At 33.8% G+C, this 23,979-nt stretch overlaps 5 protein-coding genes across 9 annotated transcripts; 2 read left to right on the top strand and 3 right to left on the bottom strand.

Moving 5' to 3' along the window:
• Window position 1: 1 nt before the first annotated feature.
• Window positions 2–3,909, bottom strand: LOC144850297 (kelch-like protein 26). 3 transcript variants are annotated; one of them, XM_078707545.1, is made up of 4 exons: window positions 3,831–3,909; window positions 2,825–3,481; window positions 2,177–2,437; window positions 2–1,797 (listed from the first exon to the last, which is right to left on the bottom strand). In XM_078707545.1, exons 2-4 carry the CDS (start codon window positions 3,449–3,451, stop codon window positions 874–876), a joined length of 1,812 nt encoding a protein of 603 aa, XP_078563671.1. In that variant the 5' UTR covers window positions 3,452–3,481; window positions 3,831–3,909; the 3' UTR covers window positions 2–873. The 3 variants fall into 3 exon arrangements, with proteins under 3 accessions (XP_078563671.1, XP_078563672.1, XP_078563673.1); XM_078707546.1 differs by having other exon boundaries at window positions 3,827–3,898; XM_078707547.1 differs by having other exon boundaries at window positions 3,744–3,863.
• Window positions 3,910–5,464: 1,555 nt separating this feature from the next.
• On the top strand, window positions 5,465–6,847 carry LOC144849706 (uncharacterized). Its single transcript, XM_078706717.1, has 2 exons — window positions 5,465–5,625; window positions 5,989–6,847. Exon 2 carries the CDS (start codon window positions 6,002–6,004, stop codon window positions 6,701–6,703), a length of 702 nt encoding a protein of 233 aa, XP_078562843.1. The 5' UTR covers window positions 5,465–5,625; window positions 5,989–6,001; the 3' UTR covers window positions 6,704–6,847.
• Window positions 6,848–7,428: 581 nt separating this feature from the next.
• Window positions 7,429–10,282, bottom strand: LOC144849904 (uncharacterized). Of its 3 annotated transcripts, XM_078707012.1 has the most exons (4): window positions 10,188–10,282; window positions 9,808–9,922; window positions 8,758–9,286; window positions 7,429–8,274 (listed from the first exon to the last, which is right to left on the bottom strand). In XM_078707012.1, the coding sequence occupies exons 3-4, from the start codon at window positions 9,230–9,232 to the stop codon at window positions 7,535–7,537; spliced, it is 1,215 nt and encodes a 404-aa protein (XP_078563138.1). In that variant the 5' UTR covers window positions 9,233–9,286; window positions 9,808–9,922; window positions 10,188–10,282; the 3' UTR covers window positions 7,429–7,534. The 3 variants fall into 3 exon arrangements, with proteins under 3 accessions (XP_078563138.1, XP_078563137.1, XP_078563139.1); XM_078707011.1 differs by having other exon boundaries at window positions 7,429–9,286; window positions 10,188–10,281; XM_078707013.1 differs by lacking the exons at window positions 9,808–9,922; window positions 10,188–10,282 and having other exon boundaries at window positions 7,434–8,632; window positions 8,758–8,831.
• A 44-nt stretch (window positions 10,283–10,326) lies between these two features.
• On the top strand, window positions 10,327–15,196 carry LOC144850300 (sodium-coupled neutral amino acid transporter 7-like). The gene is made up of 8 exons (XM_078707550.1): window positions 10,327–10,418; window positions 10,616–10,882; window positions 11,222–11,420; window positions 11,761–11,893; window positions 12,411–12,564; window positions 12,860–13,122; window positions 13,515–13,714; window positions 14,108–15,196. The coding sequence occupies exons 2-8, from the start codon at window positions 10,643–10,645 to the stop codon at window positions 14,275–14,277; spliced, it is 1,359 nt and encodes a 452-aa protein (XP_078563676.1). The 5' UTR covers window positions 10,327–10,418; window positions 10,616–10,642; the 3' UTR covers window positions 14,278–15,196.
• On the bottom strand, window positions 15,057–23,962 carry LOC144850298 (BBSome complex member BBS4-like). Its single transcript, XM_078707548.1, has 13 exons — window positions 23,825–23,962; window positions 22,147–22,246; window positions 21,837–21,916; window positions 21,353–21,528; window positions 20,150–20,276; window positions 19,465–19,592; window positions 19,119–19,173; window positions 18,949–19,017; window positions 18,656–18,808; window positions 18,186–18,357; window positions 17,354–17,423; window positions 16,940–17,081; window positions 15,057–16,527 (listed from the first exon to the last, which is right to left on the bottom strand). The coding sequence occupies exons 1-13, from the start codon at window positions 23,855–23,857 to the stop codon at window positions 16,246–16,248; spliced, it is 1,587 nt and encodes a 528-aa protein (XP_078563674.1). The 5' UTR covers window positions 23,858–23,962; the 3' UTR covers window positions 15,057–16,245.
• Between the last annotated feature and the right edge of the window lie 17 nt (window positions 23,963–23,979).

The raw sequence follows: 23,979 nt of genomic DNA, 5'->3' as shown, positions 1-23,979 counted from the left end.
AGCACCAGCAGAGAAAGCTCCACTGACATGCTTTCAAAATTGACAGGGTTGACTTTTGAACAATATAATGTGATACTATTATTCAGTAATTCCTGTAATGTATTTCTTAATTATTTCAGATTTATTAATACTGTGCCATGGAGAAATAAGCCATGTTAATACATATATATATCAATGTACAATTATAACAATATCATCTAAATTTCTATGGTTTTGCATAACATAAATTAGTTCCACATTCCTAATTGTATGGAATGTTTCTCCCAAAGGAGCTACAGCACATTACATGTTAATGTCACTTTCACTTTTGAATTGGAACAAATCTTTCTTTTGTAAAATAAATGTTGATGTATATACATTAGCACAAAATATTTTATAAATTTTTTACAGAATACTTATGTGACTGTAGTATAAGAACTATTCATTGCTTATTTGTGTAATTATAAGTTATAATTTGTGGTCCTGAGGCTTAATAGTGAACATTATATAGTATTAATAATATTGATTAAAAGGAAAGCATTCAAAATAAACAGAATTTAAAACAAGTAATTTCAATTTGATAAAACAACATTTACACACAAATAATGATACTTTTAAGGGTAAGCTCAACATCACGGTTATTTTCCAATTTTATGTAAAATTGACCTTCAGTTCTTATGCATCATGTTACCCTATTTTGGGCAGGACAATATTACTAATATTTGCTAGTGACCCTGTCAGGACTGGATTGCCAATGTAATCATTTGCCCGATGTAATTTTAATCCTTCAACTGCATCAACTCATGTTATTGTGACCTTAAAAAAAAAAGGGTCCTTAAGGAGAGTTGACAAAGACTCTTTTAAGGATAGTACAAATAAATGAATGAATTTCCGTCAATGTGTTAATAAACCAAGACGCAGTGGCAGCAGGGAGATTGCAGCCCCACTAATACCGTGACAAAGTGTCTCCCAATCATCTAACTCAATATCGTACACTTGTGTAGGACTAGTGTTTAGATGGCTGTCAAAGCAAAAACCATTAACAAAAAAGAACACACGATCACCAATCCTGAAAGCGCCTATACCGTTTTCTGGTATTAGACTTTGGTCCTGTGAGATATACATGCCTGTGTGAACTGCACTGCACTCGTCAAGGAGATGCTCAACCACCGAAGGGCATAGATCCCATTGTTGTGAACCGTACACACGGCTAGGTACCGATTTGTAACATATCGAGTAAAGCTTATCGTCTTTGATGTACAAGTCTACCTGTCGGTTTGAGTTTAGTCCCAGTCGTTTTTCCGGTAACCACGAGTTGAGGTCAGGATCGAAACAGCTGTATCGAACTTGGCCATGCCCTTTAAAGATATGAATCCTGTTGTGAAAAACAATCGCTGTTGTGTTATACCGTGCTTCGTCCAAGGCAGCAACGCAGACCCATTTACTGCGGGCAAGATCGTACCGCTCGACAGATCGCAGTGGGTTGTCGTCTTTATCAAGACCGCCGATTGCATAGATATAACCCTCATGGTGAACGAGTGAGAAACTCTTCCTTTCAACTTTCATAGACGGCAAACTTGACCATTTATTGCCTTTTGCATTATAAACAAAGAAATAATTCCTGGTGGCAGTCTTCCCAGAGTTTATATACTCTCCACCAGCGATGAACAAATGTTCCCCAACCACAACAGCCGTGTGGTTGATGACTGTCTGATACGGCAACTGCGCAAAGTTTTTCAATGGTTCCCATGATTTTGAATTTGCATTGTATTGTCGTACAAAACTCATTGACGTGTGTCCACCAATTGCAATCATCGACTGGAGTAAACAAAAAATAAAACATGTTTATAAAAATCTGACTATAAAACATTTATAAATGTTAATAACTACATACATTCAGAATTTATGAGAGGAACCATAAATTGCTGGGTGAAAACTAATGTATAACTTATACTTCAAGTAATTTAAGTACAGTAGAACCTCTGTTGAGGGGACGGACATCTTCAGGACTCAACAAAATATCCTGAATAGAGGTTGGTCTAAAACATATACAGTATTCCCCTCATTCATTTCATGGAAAAGTGTCCTTCATAGGAGGTATCGCAAAGAAGGTGAGTTCTAGTGTTTTGAGCCCCCTCCCATATTCTAATAAGAGTCACCCAAAGAAAGGGTTCTACTTTATTTATTCACTTTATACCTTTGATGAAAGTCTGGGTGCAAATAACTGTGGATGCTGAGCAAATAGTGGGCCCGTGACTGCTTTAGCCATAGCATGATGTTGCATTAACTGATCGTACAACAGTTTACATTGAGGTACTGTCAGAACGTCTTTATCAAAAGCTTCTAGAATTTCCTGAGCTGATAGTAGTCCGAGTCGCACTTTCTTTAGAAGCATAGCAGAGTGATGTAAACGTGTTTCCTTGTCATATCGGATCCAGTTTATAACAGCTTTTAAGATCTGCAAAAGATGGATGAAAGTAACGAAAATGTAACTACTGGTATGTAAAGTATCTTAATTACCACAAATTATTTCCAAACGGTGTAAACACACTTCTTTGATACACTCCTATTCAAAGAACACGCATAATTTTTTGTAAAACGAACAAGGAGAAATATACCATTATAGCCCTATTAAGCTCTGTCTACACTATCAAACTTTATGTGACAAAAAAAATGTGATGTGCCCATATATGGAAATGTTGATGTCGTATCACTACCTGGCCACAACACAATTGTGTTGTCCAACTAGTTTGATAGTGTACACATGTATAAGGGATACTTTTTTTGGGTCACAAAGGAGTTTCCTCAACATGAATTAGTACTACCTGTATGTTTTATAATTTACCTGATATTCACCACTAACAGCTAAATTTTCTTTTTGCAAGAAATTAGCTAACCGTCTTGCAGTCATATACTCCAAGAAATCTTCCGTCTCGCAAACTTCGACAAAGTTCCGTGTGATGTATCTGTCTGCCGTTTCTCTTAAACTTTTCATATCAAAGTTATTTGCCATTTCTGATATTTTTAGAAAGTCAGCAAAGTGAAATTTCTCATGAAGAAAACAATGTTCTATATAATCGACGCATTGGGTGACTGCAATAGGCATACTCAAATGATTCGCCGCAGCAAGCACATCAAACACATTGTCGGGAGTTAGCGCCAGTTGCGAAGAATACGCAAAATCTAAGATTAATTGGAATGACTCTGCACATACATCTGTCTCTTCTTGAAATTCTATCACATCTTGCGACGATTCCTTAAGTCCTCCTGTGAACATTGCGCGGAAGTAATCACTGGCTCCAGATAGGATGATTTTGTGAGCAGAGAATTCTGCATCTTCTACTTTGATCTTAATATCACAGAATAATTCTTCGTGACGCAGTGCATGGAGGCTGTCCATTAAGTGCTTACCCCACCTTCGTTGATGTCCACTTGTGTCGAACATGACAAATGTTGGCGTTTGTGTATCCATTGTTGTGTTGTACAGTAACACAAATTTTACCTATCAATAAATGAAAAGAATTCACTCGTTTTTTCATAAATCTTGAATACAAAATTAAATAAACATTTTGTTTATATTAAAATGGCCTAGCCTACTACAGTACTAGCTAGACTAGTTTGGGTAGAGCAGGGGCCTAGCCTATCTAGTCTAGGGGCCTAGGTAGCCTAGGCCTAGCCTCTAATTAATAGGCTAGGCCTAGTCCTGGCCTAGCTAGTAGTAAGTTAGGCTAGTTTTCCTTCCAACATTTGTAAATGGCGGAAACCTGTTCTAAACCCCTATCTAGCCAAACTTATTGTTAAAAGGGAGCATCCAATAATGGTAAATAATTAGTTTATAGCTGTTTACACACAAATTGGGAGAGAGGAATTTCTATTTCACAATATTATTATTCGAGGTATATTCAGAGCGTCATTCTGACGAGATCATCGGAGCATTTTCTACTTCACTACGGAGCGCCATTTATGCCTTTATTTACTTCCGAAATAGAAACAGTACTACGGTAACCGGTTCAGTGGATTAAATTTGGCACCGGTGGAGCACAGTGATATAGAATAGAAATAAGTAACTAATTTAAATATATTTTCATATGTTAATACACTGTGCTCAAGTGGACCAAATGTTGCACCAATGGAGCACAGTGATATAAACTAGAAATAAAGTCACTGAATTTTAATATCTGTTTGTATGTTAATACACTGTGCTTAATTGAACCCCATTTGCCACCAGGGGAGCACAGTGGTATATAGAAATAAAGTCACTAAATTTCAATAAATTTAAGAAAAACAATATCCTTTGTGTTCCCTTTAGCAGAGTCAATGTTCTTAAAAATGGTTACATCAGTAGATTAAGTTTATCTTATAATAGTTTAGTACAGCCCCATCCCCATATCGACATTTTAAATTCCAATCTTTATCTGTTTCGTCGTAATTTAAGTGTTTCTGAGTTGTTGTAGGCCTAATTGTCTTTGTATCTGTTAAACCAAGCTGTAAGTGGCGGATTTGTTTCTGCTGTTGTTTCTGGTTTAAAAAAATAATACATTCAATTTCTTTTAAAATTGAGGCCGGCAAACATAAAATTTACGAGATCGAATACAGGTTGAAAAAAAAATGTAATAAAAAACAAGATGTTAAATGTGCACTCCCTGCCTCAGCACTAAGGCCATGCCACAGCCTTTTGGGGTCGTTTCCAGCACTCACCAGATGCATTGATATTTTGAGGGTTGTAAATGTCAGGCCTAAACAAGTGGACCTTTCTTAAAATCAGAAACAAAGTTGGCATTATTTTCCATTGAATAGACTGCCATAAAACCTCGAAAATAAGCCCATGTGCTCCTTCATTTTTAGTACTCTTGGGTGGGCTTCTTTTCCACTTGATGTGTGATAGTAAGATAATTAGTTGGTTCCATTCTTTATCAAGCTACATGAAACCAGGGAAGAGTAATTTCACTCTTCCCCGATGAAACGGATTTCAACAACGTTAGGCTAATCAAAGCACTTCAATAACATTCGTCATTTACACCATGTTTTTATTGAATATATGCCATAATAGTTATGCCATTATAATTATTTTATTTAAAGCAAAACATAGTAAAATATTATGTGTTCTACGGAAGTGATTAAAACTGCGAAATGGCCTATTCTTTTTTTGTTTGTTATCTTCATTTTTCATATTTGGGGGGCAATACATCTTTAATTAATTGAAAGAAGCAAGGAGATGTAAACTTATAAATTTAGAATCTTAGAAACGACATTTTCAATAAGAAATCTAATATGTTGTGTCTAATTTTTTACTTATTTAATTTTATAAAAATACACTTCACCCCCGCGGAATAACACACAATTAACATACCTCACCGACTGAAACAAAGACCTTTATAAAACGATTTTATGGACTGAACAGAACTGATCTTCTCGCTCGACTGAATAATACGCCCTCAATACTGTTAAAATAATAGGCCAATCTGCAGTTTGCATACCACATTATTACAGGTGTGTTTTTAAACACGTGATATGCAGAATATTTCCTTCTTTATCAACTGCAGCCTCACTTGGAATCAGACGTTCATATAATAGGTACGTGCGAGGTCGTCAGTCATTCACTCACTCACAGACTTGTCTCACTTGAAAGAACCAAAAACATCAAAGGTGAGAATACGTAGGCCTACGGTCATTCACTGTACTTGTTAAAACAATACAGTACAGTAACTTAGTAGCACATAGTTGCCCCTTTTATATTTGTTGATGCTATTATTTAAAGGCATAGAATAATTTCTAAACGTCAGTGATATACTAGAAATTAATTTTGAAAAAAGCCACCCAACCGAGATTCGGACCCGGAATATTCTGCTTGTTTGACAATGTTATTGTAAACTACGGGTTTCAAATAAAGTTGGTGCAAGCCACAAAAGACGAGTAATACGAGTCAATGACGTACTGCGTGCTCCATCCGATAGGTAAATTACATGCGGCTACTTCAGTAAATAAATGTATACTACTTTTTTATTTTAGAAGCACGGTCATCATGTCTACCGAAACAGTAACGACTGGTGCTGGCACCCGGCCAAAAACATTGAACATCATCCTAGCTGCAATTGCGGACTTAGACGAAAAGAATGGGTCATCGGTAATTGCTATAAAACAGTGGATTCAAACCAAATACCCAGAAATTCCCGATAACCGATTGAAGGGAATGATGAAGAGAAGTTTAGCCAAAGGCTTGGAAATAAACGTTCTCGCCAGGCCCAAAAAATCAGAAGATTTGGTTGGAATGAAAGGTCGCTTCAAGCTTGGAAAACCGCCAAAACCAATCAAAGCTCCGCCAAAAAAGAAAGTCCAAACAGTAAAAGGGAAAGAGAACAAAAAGCCGCGTAAAAAAGCTTCAGTTGAAAATGGCTCGTCTGATGAAAGCAAGAAGTCGCCCAAAAAGTCGCCAAAGAAGAAATCGACAAAAACTAAGAAAGTTGCGGCTGCAGCTAAACCACGTTCAGCCAGTAGTTCACCATTGAAACCTAGCAAGTCGAAGAAGAATGTAAAACTATCGCGTAGGAGTAAATCTCATTCACCAGCTAAAAAAATTACTAAGAAAATAGGCAAATCTCCTGCTTCTAAAATAGGAAAGTCACCAGCTATCAAAAAGTCTAGATCTAAGGTAAAAATTAATGAAAAGGCTGCCTCAAAACCTAAATCAAAATCTTCAAAGAAAAACAAAAAAGCTGACGAATGAACATTATTGTAATATGTTGTGATTCAGGTTGGAGTGTAAATTAACTTGTAAATTATTGATTGTATGTATTTTAATATAAAATTGGCACTATTATTTTGTATTTGTATGTATATTGTAAATAAATATTTCTCAGATAATATATAATTCTCTGCTCTTCATTTGTCTCTGAACTTTATGTGTAGGCCTATATTTTAAAAAGATTGGTATGCATAAATGAATAAGTTTTTAGCCAAACTCGTTTCAATAACTTGCAAGGTTCCAATGTATGCTTCACACGAGTGGGCCAAAATTTTTTTTCTGGACGCATGCGGCAGAAACCGTAAATAATTCATGAGTCATTTATATATAAGTCCATGATGAGACAGTACTATAGTATAATTTGGAAACACATGGGTGCTTCAGTGCAATTATACGTTGTGTCCTTTTCTGTAAGTTTAGCTAGACGGGTCTTCGATGGTTTTTTTTTAAAGACGTTACTGAGAGGGTTAGGTTCAGCCAATTTCCAGTAGTCTTATTCATTTTTTCCTGTTATTTTCCTCTCCTAAGATTCGGCAATTTTGCATTTCTCGTATAGAAAAAAAATCCCAAAACTGTAGCATTATTGAATAATTTTTGTCATAATGACATAAACAGATTCACGAGATTGTATATTCCGAGTGCCATAATAAATTCGGTGATCATGTACTCCACTGTATATTTTATTTTCGGTATTCTATGCTTATTAAATAAAACCTGGGAGAATTAAAAAATGTTCATTTGGGTTTAAACCAAGATGTTCTTTATTATATCGAGAGGCAGACCGTTATTTCTAACTTTATTTTAACATAAAATTCAAATGACAATAGCGTCGATTTTCATTAACAATTGCAACAGTTCTAGAACATTTGTAAATAATCTCATTTTACTGTTTAGAGAAACAACTAGACCCATCTGAAAACCATCAATCAGTTTGCCAGTTTTACCGTCTATAGAAATTGTACCATTTCCTTTACTAACGTTATTGCTGGCGTCAGTTAATATTGAAATCCAATTGTCTTTGCTTTTAGATACAAATGAGTTCTGGTGCAATGTCCGTGGTATGCTCAATACGGCCTCTGCAAATAATGTTGCTGCTAGCGCAAGATAATAATTGTCTCTATGACGTGTGGCATAATCGTTCAATATCTTGCTGACAATAAATTCGGCAGCACCTCCACCTGGTGTAGTTAAAAGACGAGGCTGGATGGTGGAGGCTGACACCGGTTGAGATGCGGAATCATCTGTAGAATATCCGTGGCAACATGTATCTGCCTTGTGCAGACCATCTGAATCCCAGAGTTCACTCCACATTCGTAGAACTTTCATTGCATTGCCAACTGCTCGCACATACTCCGTCACAAGACCAGGAGACGGCGCACAGATGATAACTTGGTTAACTTTTACCATGGGTTTTGGAACAAGATTCACACACATTTTAGTCCCGATTGCAATGCGTTCATAGTGTGCCAATACCCCTATTGATAAATCATTTACATCACCCACATTCGTGTTTATTAAGACTCCAGTAAATTTGCTTACGCGATCAACATCTTCTGTAGACAATAAATTAACAACAGATATTTTATACTGATAGCATAAATGTTTTGAAGAATCCGACAAATTCTCGGTAGATAAAATCAAATTTATACCAACATTGTTTAGGCATTTTAACTTCTGTTCTAGTGAAGCTGTTGAATATACAAATAACCTCTCAACTTGATTCTTGTCATGCAAATGAATAGTAGTATGTGATAGAGGAGAAATATATTCTAGAGAACAATTCAAAAGAATGAATTTACCGGGTTTTCCTACTTGTTCTAGGACATTCACGCATAGATCCTTTTGAATTACGATTCCCGGAATGACCTTTGACATGCAAACAGGTTGCCCGCTGATCTTCAAAAACAAGTCCTGAAAGTCATCTATATTGTTATTAATTGATTGATGCAAAGAATACGGACTATGGTAACAACTGGCAAATACAAGATTAATAACAAGTTCTGATAAAATGTTGACGGTAACCATATCAAATTTACCAGCAATAGACGTCTTTACCAATTGTGTGCACGCCTCTTTTATTCCATTCTCCTTGTAAAAAATTGAATGTTTTTCTATTTCTTTCATAACTGTCGTCTGCAAGACAGTACTTAGTCTAGTAAACCCATCCCTAAGTTTAAATATATCACTTTCTCTTTCAGACAGAGATAATTTATTGGATATTTTACAGAGAAGTTCAGAAAGTATAAACACGAATGATTTCGAGTTATCTCCTGTCAAACGATGGTGAGAGATTATTGAATCTAAAATCATTCTACCCATTGGTGATTCAAATTTTATAGACTGCATCAAAGCTACACCATCATTAGATATACATATATTCCCAGATGCTGACGACAGCAGTGTTGATAGTCCATTTGGACCAAATGAATTCTTCAATATACTTTCTAACGTTTGGCAAACATGCATAGCAGCAGTTAAGTCAGCCTTCTTAATATTTGCGCCGGAAGCCATTTTCACTTCAAACTTTTCCTTCTATCTAAACATTATTTAATACTGAAATCCTACCTGTGGAAAGCAAAGTAAATAAAGAAGATTGTATTCAATAATTAGCATAATCATATACGAGTGTTAATAAATCAAATACATTTAATTATGAGATAGTGTACAAAGGCAATTAAATAAAAGACAAGACAATTTTTATGATGTTTAGTCTATGCAGGTGGTATAGTAGGCCTAAATAAAGTAGGCCTACAGTTTTAGTAGGAGGCCCTACATATAATAATTAAGTAGTATATTATTCCTATGGTGGTGCCAATATCATAACTAATATACTGTAGTTGCCTTATAGACAAATACTACTACAGTACTATTAAGTGTACTCTAGTCTTAAATTAGGTAGAGCAGTGACAGTTAAAAGTTAATATTACTATTAGTTCAGGTCAGAAAATTACATTTTGCTTTAAAAAAAAAAGAAAATAGGCCTAATACTCTTGTTGCCTACTCTATATAAACTTATTGATTATTAATAACATGTGTAATGATAAATAAAATGTAAATTATCTAATCAAATAGATTTACTGATATACCATTGTCCTAAGCATAGATGTGAATTAGCTGGTCTGTATTTTCTTTGAATCGTCGCGACGCGTTGAGCAAAATCTCCCCCTGCCTGTCGTTGAACAAAACAAGGGCCTGCCTGGCCTAGAAACAATCAACAGTGTTTAACAGAAAGCATTCTACACACTATAAAACTAATATCAATAGTAAAATACTTAATATAATAATAATACATTTTAAACATATTTAGCTACAAATTTTAAACCTTTAGCTAGAAAAACATAAATTTGTTTGGTTTACAAACAAACTTGTGTGGGCGCTGACATGACAGGCTCTTTCAACAATTCTTTTTTATATATTCAAAATAAAAGTCATTATTTACAAATTATGAGTTTGAAAAATTACTAACTTGAAATATTTTCATAATTCAATATTTCATAAGCAACAGGTATAACAATAATCACCATAATTCTATCATAAATGTGTTAAAATAAGAAAAGTCTGTGTTTGCCTAACCTCACATGAAGTTTGTTCACTCAACCGTGTAATAAAACCACAAAAAGAAGAGAGAGAAAAATGGTGAACAGCTGATCAATCGAATGTGAAGGAAGAAGGGTTTGACTTAAAAAAAAGGGTGTAGGTAGGTTCTCATACACAATGCTACTTTATGGTAATATAATTAGGCCCAACAACATAATGATATTAAGCTATTTTATTTCAAATACAGGTATTAATTAAACCAGAGTAAAATTTATGTCGAAATACTACTATAAATTTATACCGTCTTATTTTTCAAGTTTTTGTTTTGCTAAATTCACTAGATTTATTTCTTTTCAGGTGATCAGAAAATAAAGCATCCCAAATATGGATACGCAAATTGTATCTGGCGGATCCAAAAACGTTCATCCTTATGATACAGAAGAATGTACTCCTCTTTTGTTCAACAATTCCATAAATAAAGATGAATCTGGACAAGGAGGAAAGACATCTACAGCTGGCGCTGTCTTCATTGTCATTAATGCCTGCATTGGAGCAGGATTGTTAAATTTCCCACATGCATTCCAAGCAGCTGGAGGAATTGTAGTCGGCGTCATTGTTCAGTTGGTAAATGTTGTGATTAAGTTGCTAAATATCACACAAATGACAAAAAAAAAGGATTCCAAAAGAAATTATTTAACTCTGCTCATAACCACTGTCCTAAGAACAGAACATTCCAGAAGAAACGTAGCTTCCAAAGGTGTCACATGTTTATCCTATATATCTATCAAAACTTCACGACCATGATTGGACCTAAATTTGTTATGAAGAGCTCTGAAACTTCAAAGTTTATTGAAATGACACTTTTCACACATATCAGAAGATCCTTCAGGAAGTTACAACATTCATATACAAAAAGCCAGTATTGGAATTATACTAATATATTTTATTATTATTGTGTTTCAGGTTCTTTTAGTTGTGATTACTTCGTCGTTATTGGTGCTAGCCAAGTGTTCTCACATTCATCAGTGTTCCACATACCAGGAGGTAGTTCATAAGATGTGTGGCCAAACAGGTCTTTTCGTCTGCAATATAACTATTCTTCTTTACTGTTTTGGAACCAGCATAACTTTCATGATAATCATTGGTGACCAGATAGACAGTTGTAAGTGTTGGTATTGTGCAAACGCATTCCATAACAAGAACTTCACGCAAAAGAATTGGAGAAGCGTGTGAACAGAGTTTTTGTGTTCATTGAAGCGTGAAACTTATCCATGCCTAGCGCTTAAACCACCTTACCAAGTGCACAAATTAGTTTAGTTTTTGTTGTAAACACAACATTAGCACATATGATTAGCAAATTTCAATTTACATTAATTTAAGAATATTACATATTTTCAGGAATAATCTTAACATTTTGAGTCAATGAAAAACAGTTGGCGGTTAGCTGTGTGAATTGGCATCATGTAAAATTTACTTATAATTATTGCATTTTTTTCTTTCAGTTCTTGAATTCATTGTGAGCGATTCATTAGGTGAATGGTATACAAATCGGAAATTCACCTTATCTATATTTTCTGTGATAGTTGTTCTACCTCTGTGTATACCAAAAGCCATTGACTTCCTGAAGTATTCAAGGTAAAAGAATTATACAAGTTTGGCTATGTTGAAAGTCAGATGAGATTCCATTTTGCAATATCTACAATGGTGTGAGCCTTAATAACCAAAGAACTCTACCTGTATGTTAATCAAGTATTTTCCAGGGATGTACACCGACCATTGTTTTATCATACCTAGTCTGTCTCCTCTGGTATTACAAAGCATTCGTAAAAATTAAGTACATTGGGTACAACTAACAACTATCCCATACCAGATTCTCTGAAACTGGAAACGCTCCTAAAGCTCTGTCTGCACAACTAGTTTGACAAAAAAGTGTGATGGTAGTGACATCATCATGTCCATATATGGGTACATCACATTTTTTTGTCAAACTAGTGTAGACAGAGCTTAAAACCAGACTTTCTTAAGATCCAAAAGGTCCTAAATTCTTTTACTCTATTAAAAATACTTTCAGAAAACCATAATTTATTAGGCCAACCACAATCTGTCGTTTTTACATCAATATCAAATTGATAATAATGTTATTTTATTGCAGTGGTATTGGTGTTCTTGGATCAATTTATGTTTGTGCAATTGTTGTTATCAAGTACTTTACAAATGGTCCTGCTGAGGGTATCCATGTGGCAACGTCACCTGATAACTGGCAAGATGTATTTATAGCCGTTCCTGCCATTTGTTTTGGGTTCCAGGTAAGAACAGCCTTTTATTAATTATGATGGACCATGTCAACACTATCCTACTGCAGTTACTGCTGTATTTATCTCCATTTTAAAAATTGCAATAACATAAGATTTCAGTCTTTAGAGGTTTCTGAGACTGCAATAACCAGTGTTTGTGATTACTGCAAAATAGCTTGTTCATGAATACTGTAATTGCATTCAGGCCAAAGGTTAAACAAATCTAGACATCTGTAAATTAAATTGTCTTTGATATTTTAATTTTACTATTAAACTACTAATTGTATTTTATTTCTATTTTTTCTAGTGCCATATAAGTTCTATACCAGTTTATGCAAGTTTAAAAAAGCGAACGGTGTCGCAATTTTCTAAAGTGTGTATCATTGCCTTGTTCTTAGCCTTTACCACGTATACCCTAACAGGAATCTTTGGGTCATTGACCTTTGGCACAAGCTCTTGCAGTGACATTCTCAAGTCCTACGATGCGAATGATATAAGTGTGACCATTGCAAGAATCATGATCGGAGCATCGGTTTTAACAGCGTACCCTATCTTACATTTCTGTGGAAGGTATGTGTATATAGTAACATATAATGATAGTGTATTTCAAATCCATTAGAACTGTTAACAGTGGAAGGTGGATCAGTCCTATTTAAAAACCTTCTGAACATGAATTTTGAGTGTAAAGCTCTATCTACACTATCAAACTAGTTACCAAATTTGGTAGCGATATGCCAAAATAAGAATGTCAACTGCAAGTTAATAACTACTATCAATTGTCTTTAAAAGTCTAATAGATATTTGTAGTGGAGCTGTAGCTTGGTGGTTAACATGCTTGCCTTCCAATCCCAAGGTCCAGGATTCAATCCTGACCTAGTGCCAGGGTTGTAACTCACAACTCTTTCAACTGTTGCTCGCTGTTGGATGCATATGAAATAAATAAATTAAATAAATATTTTCAGAGTTGTCATCAATGATCTTCAAATCAAATTATTCAAATTGACGCCAGAACAAGTTGAAGATGGAGAAGTAAGGCGACGCATTGTGCAGACAATCATCTGGTTCAGTCTGTCACTTATCTTGGCTTTGTTCATTCCAAGTATTGGTGTGGTGATATCAGTTATCGGTGGCCTGGCAGCAGTCTTTATATTTATATTTCCAGGTAAGCATTTTTTAGTTGGATGATGATACCTACTGACCTTTGACCTGATATTGTTGTCCCATTGATGATAGAATTGACATTATAAATCCACATAAGGACAGATTGGATTTTATTTTGAGGCAGAAACTTTCTTGCACATACAGTACAGTTATTACTTACTTATTACGGTTATTCCACCAATGATCTAAGTTAAAGTTATAGATGTACTGGCTAACATTTAATACTTGGAGAAGTGTAGCCTATTAATGAGCACAGTTCTCCATGTTTCTTCAAGTTTGAACTTTCTTAAACCAATGTACATCGACATAGGAGTCATATTCAAGAGTGGGCCAATGGTAAGGATGATAAACTCAATCTCTCACCAACAAATTACTTTCTGTTTTTTTTCTGTAGGTTTGTGTATGATTGAGTATGCAATGCATTATTATGATGGCAGTATTCGCCGAAAGCATCTTCTGATTGGATGTGGCATTGCCTGGGTTGGGTTGGGGACGTTCATTCTAGGCGAAAGCACAACGCTGTCTATCATGGATGATGTCAATGGTGTCACCTTAGCTTGCTGATAAACTATGAAAGGCAAACCACTCAGATTACTGATTATTACCATCAAGAAGGAAGTTCTTTTTAACTGAAGTCTAATCAATATATAACATGGATGAAGAGGATAGGGTTGATCATACTTCATTTGTGTGAAGGTGTGGATCATACCATAATTAAATATACTGTATGGTATTGGTAAAAAACAGGGGGACCTTCATTCATCGATACAAGGAGATGTATACAAGGATAGCTTCATTCCCTCACCTGTGTGTGAGATGAAAATAGGCAAAGAAAATTAGCAAAGTACATTTTTTCAGTTGTGATTGGAAAATTTGGGTCATGAGAAGTATTATGAATATTCATATTCATATGTTTTTGAATAAAAATTATTGTATTATGAAATGTATGTTTTTAATATCTGTTTATATATTATTTTTAATCATTATATTGTATTAGGTATTCAGAAGAATTAGAAAAAGTTTGTGTATAATATAAAGAAATATTAAATATATTTTTATTATAGGAAAATAAGAAAATAAAAACTCTTTTTATAAAACTTATTCATTTTGTAGGTAAAATAAAATAATATTTATAATCTCAAACACTTCTTGTCAAGCAATGATTGTATTTGAATTAAAAGAAACTTGTATTTGAAAGTTGTATAAAATTGAAATAAGCATTTATTTTAAATAAATTCAATTGTAATACAGTATATTAACGAAAACTGTTTATGTATATTATATGTTGTTACTTACTCAATAATTAGAAAAAATGTATGTATAATATTTAAAATGGATTCCAATTTTTCAACATCAGGTATGATAGATCAGATCATCATAGTATTTATTTAAAACTTGGAATGTAATCATACAGTACTTAAACAAAACCGATACCATAATTTGTACATTTCTTTGAGGCTAATAAAATGCAATGGTCACATGATGTTATAGTATTATATTTTGTTTTTGAAATGCAATGCACAATTTTTTATCATATTTATCTACAGTAAACTCTCCCAAAATCAGACTTTCTTGTGCCTAAATTTGTTTTTACCATTAAAAATGCATTCCGAATACTAGACTTTCCAGAAACCAGACATATTAGGCCAGCCCAACAATGTCTGGTATTGGGAGTGTTGAATCATCTGTATTCCTACAATAATAAAGACATTTCAACTATTTTAGCTACTGTTACTATCTATTAATATTAAATATTTGAACACAAATCCAAAAACGTTTACAATTTAAAATTCACACTCAACATCAACTTTGTTTATTTCCACAAAAAATACTGTATGTGGTGTGTTTCTAGTGCATTTTTCAGTCTTGTACAATTTTAAAAAGTAAAGAACTTTACACCATACAAAATACTATTCAAATAGTAATAATTATATAATAATATAATACAACCAATAACAATAACCAAAATGTCATATGCTATCCTATACATTCTATACTGTACAGTTACTCTCATAATAAATATGAATACAGCCAATAATAAAAAAAATTGAAACAAATATTTAGTACTTTCAGAATAAATATCTCTCTGTATTTTTTATGTTAGTCCATCAGTCAACATTTAAATTTTTGTCTCTGAGCTCAAGATTATGTGTATGAAATGCCATGTGTGCCAAAATATTTGCAATTGTTATTCCATCTGACATTCTATCACAATCCAGTAAATGTTTTTTCATGGTACTCTACACCGGTCATTTTCTTTCTCATTAGTTAATCCACCAATCAGTAAACAGAGCTCCTATCATGGTTAGCAATGTTACCATGTCTAAAGCTCTGTCTACACTATGTGACAAATATGTTATATTATCTCTACCTTGTTTGGGCACATCACACTTTTTTTTGTCAAACTAGTTTGATAGTGTAGGCATGAGCTTTAAACCTGACACCTTCCAGATACCAAAAACTCTCACAAAAGCAGAATTTGATTTAAGATTCCAAAGATATTTGCAAAGTTGACTTCTACAACATTGTAAATCATTCTGGAACTGGTTCATGATCCTGCCGGTGTTTGCCAACTGCATTTGGATCATGTGGAAGCATCATTCTATTGCTGTCTTCCGGTGGGCCTGGGTATGGAGGTGGTGGATCTGTTGGTTTCTGTTCAACAGGTGCACTAACATGGCCTGACGTGGAGGGCTGGTTATTGGTAGGCTCTACAGGCTTAGGTGGCGAGGCAGACTCCTTTGAATTGCTCTTCCACACAAGGCTTTCTCCTACTTGCAGGGCTGGTCCAAGTTTACTACCAACTTCAATCAGCTAAAATACATGCAATATTAAAACATATCTGGTTAATAATCCAGAGCATGAAGTAGACGAAATACTGTAAATGGTTCCTCTGATTTTCTTTTTTTTTTGGTATCTTAGGATATTTTATGGCTCATTTTTGTGTGTAAAGCGCTTAGAAAAATTGTATTAGGCGCTATAAAAGACTACCATTGTTGTTGTATAGTATATCTAGATGTAACCGAGATTGGCTAACAAAGATTACTAGTGGGTACAGTAATTATTTCAAATTTTAATTTAATAACATTGTATTGTAAAAGAGATAGATGCAACTTAGAGGTATATAATTCAATTGTATGTACTGTAGAACGCTTTAATCAAGTAATATTTTATAATAAAAAAGATAAAATACAATCTAATTAAAAATCGACAGTATACCACATACCTCATAATCTATGTTAGAACTCCCAGACTCTTTCAACCGTTCCATTTTGTTTTCAAAATGAGCAAACTGTTTGGTTGCTGCTTTTCTGTCGCCTTGTTTGTACAGGAACACACAGAAGTTTAGATTTACCGCTGGATCTTTGCTGAGTTTAAAACAGAGGCATTATTTATTACATCACTTTATGAAGCAATATAGGACTATGAAAGTGCGGGTTCCCACTAGAACGCAACACAGCGACGTATTGATGCGCAAGAAGCAGGTTTGATATCACGTAGGCGGGGGGAAACAAAATTATTGGAAGGGAATTTTCTTACGTTATGTAGGTTGCGTTGCATCGCTAGTGGGAACCAAGCTTTAAACATATATAAAATATTGGTATCCTTTTTGATGCTTTCTCTTATAATGCTTACTTACTCTTCAATTGCTGCTGCTTGTTCATAAGCTTGCCTTGCATTATCAGGATCATCTAGGTTGGTTAATGTAACTACAAAAAAAACAGACTTAGTGAAATATCCAAGAAACAGTGACATGGGGAATTGATATCATGTTGGGGAGGATTTATAACTTCATATCATGATAAATTGATATCATGAGGGTGATGATGTACAGTACATGATATCATGAGGACAATGAACTTGATATCATATTGATGGGAAGCATGAGACTTGATATCATGTTGGGATGATTAACTTGATATTATATTGATGGGAGGCATAAGACTTGATATCATGTTGGGATGAATAACTTGATATCATATTGATGGGAAGCATGAACTTGATATCATTATGGAGATAATGAACTTGATATCATATTGGGATGATTAACTTAAAATCATGATAAATTGTTATCATGATGTTGATGACGTATTTGATATCATGATGGTCTTGATGATATAATGAGGACAATGAGCTTCATATCATATTATTGGAGAGCATGAACTTGATATCATGTTGGGAATGATGAACTTGATATCATTATAGGGATGATAAACTTAATATCATTATAGGGATGATAAACTTAATATCATGTTGGGGATGATGAACTTGATATCATGTTGGGGATGATGAACTTGATATCATGATGGAGATGATGAACTTGATATCGTGTTGGGGATGATGAAGTTGATATCATGATGGAGACGATGAACTTGACATCATGATGGAGATGATGAACTTATCATCATTATCAGCATTTAAAATAAAATAAAAGAACCCAACAAAGTTAAAATTCTCCACAGAATACTTACTCGCAAGCAGCATGTACGTGCCAGCATGCCTAGGACGGATGTTGATGGCAGCACTAATGAAGTGGAATGCAGATGCATATTGATGCATGCTAAGGTGTACAAGGCCTAGGTTATACAAAACCTTCCAATCAAATGGAGATAAGTAGTTGGCACGCTTCAGGCTACTTACAGCCTAACAAAAAAGAACAACATATTTCTTTGGGATTATATTTTTTTTGCAAAGGGTCTTACGACTACAAACAAGTACTTGTCTCTGTAACAATGTAAATATTTATATTGCTAAATAAATGTGAATTTGTCTTATTTTAAATCTAGGAATGGTAATAAAAAGGAAGGAAGTGGCATCCTCATTTTGAAAACTGAAATTTTCTGGGAAATCCAAAATCATGGGATAGAACTTTGACCATTTCTTTAGTGGACATTTATAATTGTACAACTAAAATCTGACAATTTAATTTCTGGTAACATACGGCAAAATACTTTTTTCTTCCAAAAAAACACATGCCAATGTTGTTCCAGAGGGCAGCACTTTCCGGGACAGCTACAGCGGCAATACGATATTTATTCAGAGCAACATCAAAGTCATTGTGTTCCTGCATCATGCTACCGGCTGCCAAGATTGCCTGGGAAAGAAAACGAAAAGCAGGAATACATTTTTTTGTTTGCTTGGTTTTAGTTTTTACAAAATTTCAGGTCATAACACTCTAACCCCACTCAAAATGGAGATCAAAGTTTATAACAAAATATACCTAGTCCCACTTACCTTTACATTTGAAGGGTCGTAGGTCAAAGCATTTCCTAAGTTCTCAAAAGCCTTTTGGTTCTGATTGATCTATAAGAAACAACGGGTGATTCAAATAATGATTTTTAATCCAGAAGCTGAGTTGACATTAAAAAAAATACGCCATTTTATTTACTTTAGTGTTTATTTACCTGAAGGTATAATAAGCCAAGGGTTGTCAACAATTCTGGGTTTTCTGGTGAAAATCTGTAAATATTTAAAAAGAGTCATAATTTATATTCATTCTATGCTACATTCATTCTGTGCAACCACAAGTTAAATTTGTAGGGGTGTGCGACACTTCAATGGTACAAGAGCATACAAGTGTTTGTGCACTGAAATGGACAAAGAGTTATTACTTACAACTAGAGAGTCAACTTCACAATCACAGCTCAAATAATATTTTAAGCAGATACAGTGACCATTTTTAAGGATTTATTGTCCTGTTCACTATTGATGTTGCCTAGTTGACTCTTTAGTGACAAGTGACAAACTTACTCTACAGCACGCTTGTAGACATCAATCGCCATGTGGACGTCTCCCTCCATTAGATATATCTTAGCCAGCATCACATAAGACAAGTCGTGCTTGTTAAAATTTATAGCCTGCTTCAGGCATTCTTTTGCCTTAAAAAAAAAAGAAACTTAAACTAATTTAATTATTTACCAACAGTTTTTCAATTTAATAATAACAATAATTTGATAATTAATGAATAAATAATAATTCAGTTTATTATAATATTGACTCTCAATAGAATGAGAAGCAATAATGAAATTGCTTTGAATTGGGCTAACTGCACTGGACTGGATTTTCAATTTTAGTTGCACATTACCCAGATATTTGTGAAAAGCTTCAATGTTAAAAGAGCACAAGGATTGAACAACAATGTTAATGTAGGAGATAGGGGAAACAAGCGAGGGAAAATATATGTTTAAACACTACAACCAACACATATATCACTAAAGGCCAATTTACATTCACAGACGAACATGTAGCTTGTCCCACATAGTATCTGTATCTATCCGCATTGTGTGTATTTACACAGAAGGAAATACATATATTTTTATTATTGTTACCGTTTGTCTGTGTAAATTGGTCTTTATAAGGATCAGGAGGTGTCATCTTAATAGGGTTTTTACTGTATATTTTGGGTTATTTATGCACTGCACTTAAACTGTTATACCTTCATAAATTCTTTGAGATACATGTAACAAACACCTTGATTGTGACTAATTTCCCAGTCACGCTCACTGACACGGGCAGCTTCGTGGTACACCTCAGTAGCTGCCTTGTGTCTTCCCAATAGAAAACTGAAGAAAGAAATATGATCAAGTTATAATGATAGTTATCGTATACAACAAAAGCTTTAACTTGGAACCAAATTTTAAATTACTGTAGGTCCATTTGTGTAGCACAATTTGCCAGAGCAGGGGGTACGGATTAGGAAGCACAAATTCAATTCAATTCAATCTTTTATTTCGGAATCTTTGATCCATAGAAAGTAAAACTACGTATAATAAAAAACTAAAAAATCTGTACTACAGGTAATTACTACAAGACAACGCGCTCTCATCTCAGGATGGAATTCCACCTGGAGAGCATCATATATAAGATGTAGTCTATAACAGTTGAGACTAAAACATTTTCACTTGAATTAAGTCAACACATCAGGCCATATATCAATTTTCTTCTTTCTTTCTTCTTTTTAATTCATAAAAAAGAAATAATTCTACATTCTGTAAACATGAGGCTGGCACTACAATGTCGAGGCCTTTGCAACAACATTCTTAACCCATTGTTGTAGCATACCTGGAGAGGTACCCTGATTATAGCATACCATACCATATGTAGCACAATACATATTTACATAATATGTTCTAAATACATTTCACATCTACAGAACATATGCTAAATTTTCTGACCAATGAGTTGGCTCTGATACACAAAGATCTGTATTGCCGCTTTATATCTAACTCATCACCTAGATCCAAGGAGATATCATGACCAAGGTATGTACATGGAGGTATTTATACCTCCATGGTATGTAGTTGAATCAACATATTTTGAACTTTTGTCAGTAATGGTAATAATAGGTTTCAATTGAATCCTATGATTTCTTAGCATTGTAAACTATATCATTGTTGGCTGCAACCCATTCAAAAATATTAATTAAATCGATAGGAACAGTTTAACTTAGGTCTACTGTTTGTGTGCCATTACTACATAAGGAGGGGGTAGGTATGAAACCTAAACTGCAAAATATTCTGTTATCTACTATTTGTGTTATAGGTATTGATGTGACTTTCCATAAGTCTATACTCTCTACACCCACCCCCTGTCGATCAACCTGGTTATGAGCCTTATTACAACCAAATACTGCACTTACAGAGATCTTCCAACTTGTTTTAAATTTTCTGGATTTTGCGAGTTTATTAGATGACAAGTCTGGAAACATTCTAAAGATTCCTGAATCCGACCTTCTTGCCGAAAAATGAGTGCCTGTACATAGAGGGCGTACTCGCACATACCATGCGTCTCGTGAAGCTGCTCCTTGATCAGTGACTGAGTAAAAAATGGGTTTCAGTTATTAATAGAAACGAAAGTATAGTAATTAATAACATTAAAAGACTGTATAATTAACCTCTTGGCATCCATTAAATAAAATCTGGGTTTATCTTTTTTTAAACTTTGTTAACACCTGGGTAATCAACAAATGGAATTCACAACTTGAATGGGTTGTAACCAGTAAAAGTGTTTTTACTTATAGCCTCTTTACTTTTCTAAGGTAACAATTACTAAGGTAAAAAAAAACATTGGTTACTTTTTTAATTTATTATAATTATACAACGAACCATTTTTAGATAGATTACCTTGCATGTTTCATATTCTTTTCGTACATAATGTAGATGTATAAGCCAGTTTTTTCTCTCAAAAACAGGTATTTCTGGTGCTGTAAAACAAATTATCATGAATCAACGCTTTAGAATGTTTTCCAAAAATAGCTTGCCATTTATATCTGGCTGTTTTTCTTTCTTATCTTTATTATATTTATTGCAGTTGGCAATTTTTAATCAGTATCACACACATGAATAATTTAATACAGGTAAAGTAGGCATATTTGTCTTTTATCATAGGCCTAGCAGTTTATCTTTCATCAGAAAAAAAAGAAAATCAAACAACCTTTTCTTGGCCTTGTTCTTGGCTGTTTTGATGGAACTGCAACTAAAGGAGGAGGTTCACTGACAGAGGGTGGGATCTTTACCGGTTCCGCTACAGCATGCTATATATATAAAAATATTGAAAATAATATAATATAAATAATTTAAAACATAGGCTGCTTTTACTTGCTATTATTGCTTGCTAGAATTATTAATCACAAATACAGTAAATTATATTAACTATTTATTAATATTATTATTATTAATGAAAATTAAATTTCTCAGACAAGAAAAAAATACACCACAATTAATTATATAAATTAATATAAAAAGATATTTTGTCCCCTACAATTTTGTTTTTCAAATTCGTTGTTGAATATGCCGTTTTAATGTCACATAATAGTTATTCACTTTGACCAAAAACTGGATCGAAAAAAAATTATTATTTGAAAAAAATGTTAATGTAAAGCAAAAATACTTAAATTGTCTGGTTTTGGATTAAAATTAACTGTTTCTTTTGTCTTTTTACAGAAGTGAAGAACTTATTAAAACTGCAAAATGATCTAATAGCCTAGGCCTCTTTAAAGTCTGATTTTATTAATCTTCATTTATGTTTTTAGGGGACAATACATCTTTTTCAATCAATCAATCAACGTAACATTTATTTATTTTCTTTCTTTCAATCAATTACAATAAAACAAATGAATAAGGTAGGCTATTAAAAAGAAAGTACAAATTTAAAATAATACATTTCGATAAATATATATATATAGCCTATATATCATATATGGACTATTTTCACTTCCTTTTTCCTTTTTTTTTTTTTAATATTAAAAAACATCAAATAAACCTTAAAGGCCAGGTGCGGGCAAAAAATTTCTATTGATCATACATTCCAATAATTATCGATCTATAGTTTCCCCTATGTTTCATAATTTTTGGGATTTTATTTGTGTTACACGAGCTTGTTGAAAATAAGCACTTTCTTATCAGTGGGGGGATAGTTCAAATTACACAGTAAAATCTCTATTCTTTTGTACACAAATTTTGTAAATAGAGAGGCATTTTAAAAAGCTATGAAAAATAAACGGTATGGTAAAAAATGTTATCAGATGACTAAATATAGGTAATATAACTTGAATTTTACATTTCTGGTATTTTTATTCAACTTCAGATTTTTATTTTCATGCTATAGCAAAAATTATCCACCGTATATCCACCATCTTTTTTCACCTTCTAGGGAGTCATCAGACATGTTATTACATTAGGTTAAACTACCTAACTACTGAAAAAAAGTCTTCCTGGTTTTTATGGCAGAATTTTGCCAAAATTTGTATTTGACCATATTAGGGGAAATTCATGTTTTTTCGTCTTGATTTCTGTTACAAATATTTGATTTATGTACAATTAACCAGATATTATATTTAAAATTCATGCCTGTACCTGAGCTTTAAGAACAGCAACATGTTTTAATGCGGCAAAAGCTGTTCCGAATCCTAATTACTAAATAAATTAGTCAGCTAAAGTCAGAGTGACTCCAAAACGTTTAATCAATAATTACTAGGCTAGGCTAGCCTCTCCTTTAGCTGGCATAGGCCTAGTCCCGGCATCCTTCCCCGCCTAGCCTCCTAGTCTCCTCCTTAAATTAATGCTAGGCTAGGCCTAGGACTAGCTAGGCTAGAATTTAGACATCATCTTACCCCCTTTTCACTGTCTCTCTGATCAGAACTCATAATTAAAGCTAGCTGTAAAAAATACACGTTAATTTAATCAGCAGTGCTCAGTTATATGTTATTTGGAGACTAAACTAACTAAAAAAGCATCATGATGTCAATAGCAACCTTTTGCTTTATCA

The sequence above is a fragment of the Antedon bifida genome, chromosome 8 (genome assembly GCF_963402885.1).
Source record: "Antedon bifida chromosome 8, ecAntBifi1.1, whole genome shotgun sequence".
Taxonomy (NCBI): domain Eukaryota; kingdom Metazoa; phylum Echinodermata; class Crinoidea; order Comatulida; family Antedonidae; genus Antedon; species Antedon bifida.
This window is presented reverse-complemented; position numbering and strand designations above follow the sequence as displayed.

Coding starts and splice junctions, on each gene's coding strand:
- LOC144849706 (XM_078706717.1), top strand. CDS start 6,002: ATGTCTACCGAAACAGTAACGACTGGTGCTGGCACCCGGCCAAAAACA.
- LOC144850300 (XM_078707550.1), top strand. CDS start 10,643: ATGGATACGCAAATTGTATCTGGCGGATCCAAAAACGTTCATCCTTAT. Junction 13,123..13,514: donor ATCTTACATTTCTGTGGAAG/GTATGTGTATAT, acceptor AAATATTTTCAG/AGTTGTCATCAATGATCTTC. Junction 13,715..14,107: donor CTTTATATTTATATTTCCAG/GTAAGCATTTTT, acceptor TTTTTTCTGTAG/GTTTGTGTATGATTGAGTAT.
- LOC144850297 (XM_078707545.1), bottom strand. CDS start 3,451: ATGGATACACAAACGCCAACATTTGTCATGTTCGACACAAGTGGACAT. Junction 2,438..2,824: donor CTGTTAGTGGTGAATATCAG/GTAAATTATAAA, acceptor CATCTTTTGCAG/ATCTTAAAAGCTGTTATAAA. Junction 1,798..2,176: donor CACCCAGACTTTCATCAAAG/GTATAAAGTGAA, acceptor TGTTTACTCCAG/TCGATGATTGCAATTGGTGG.
- LOC144849904 (XM_078707011.1), bottom strand. CDS start 9,232: ATGGCTTCCGGCGCAAATATTAAGAAGGCTGACTTAACTGCTGCTATG.
- LOC144850298 (XM_078707548.1), bottom strand. CDS start 23,857: ATGAGTTCTGATCAGAGAGACAGTGAAAAGGGG. Junction 22,247..23,824: donor AGAGAGACAGTGAAAAGGGG/GTAAGATGATGT, acceptor TTATATATATAG/CATGCTGTAGCGGAACCGGT. Junction 20,277..21,352: donor AAACAAGTTGGAAGATCTCT/GTAAGTGCAGTA, acceptor TTCTTTCTTCAG/TTTTCTATTGGGAAGACACA.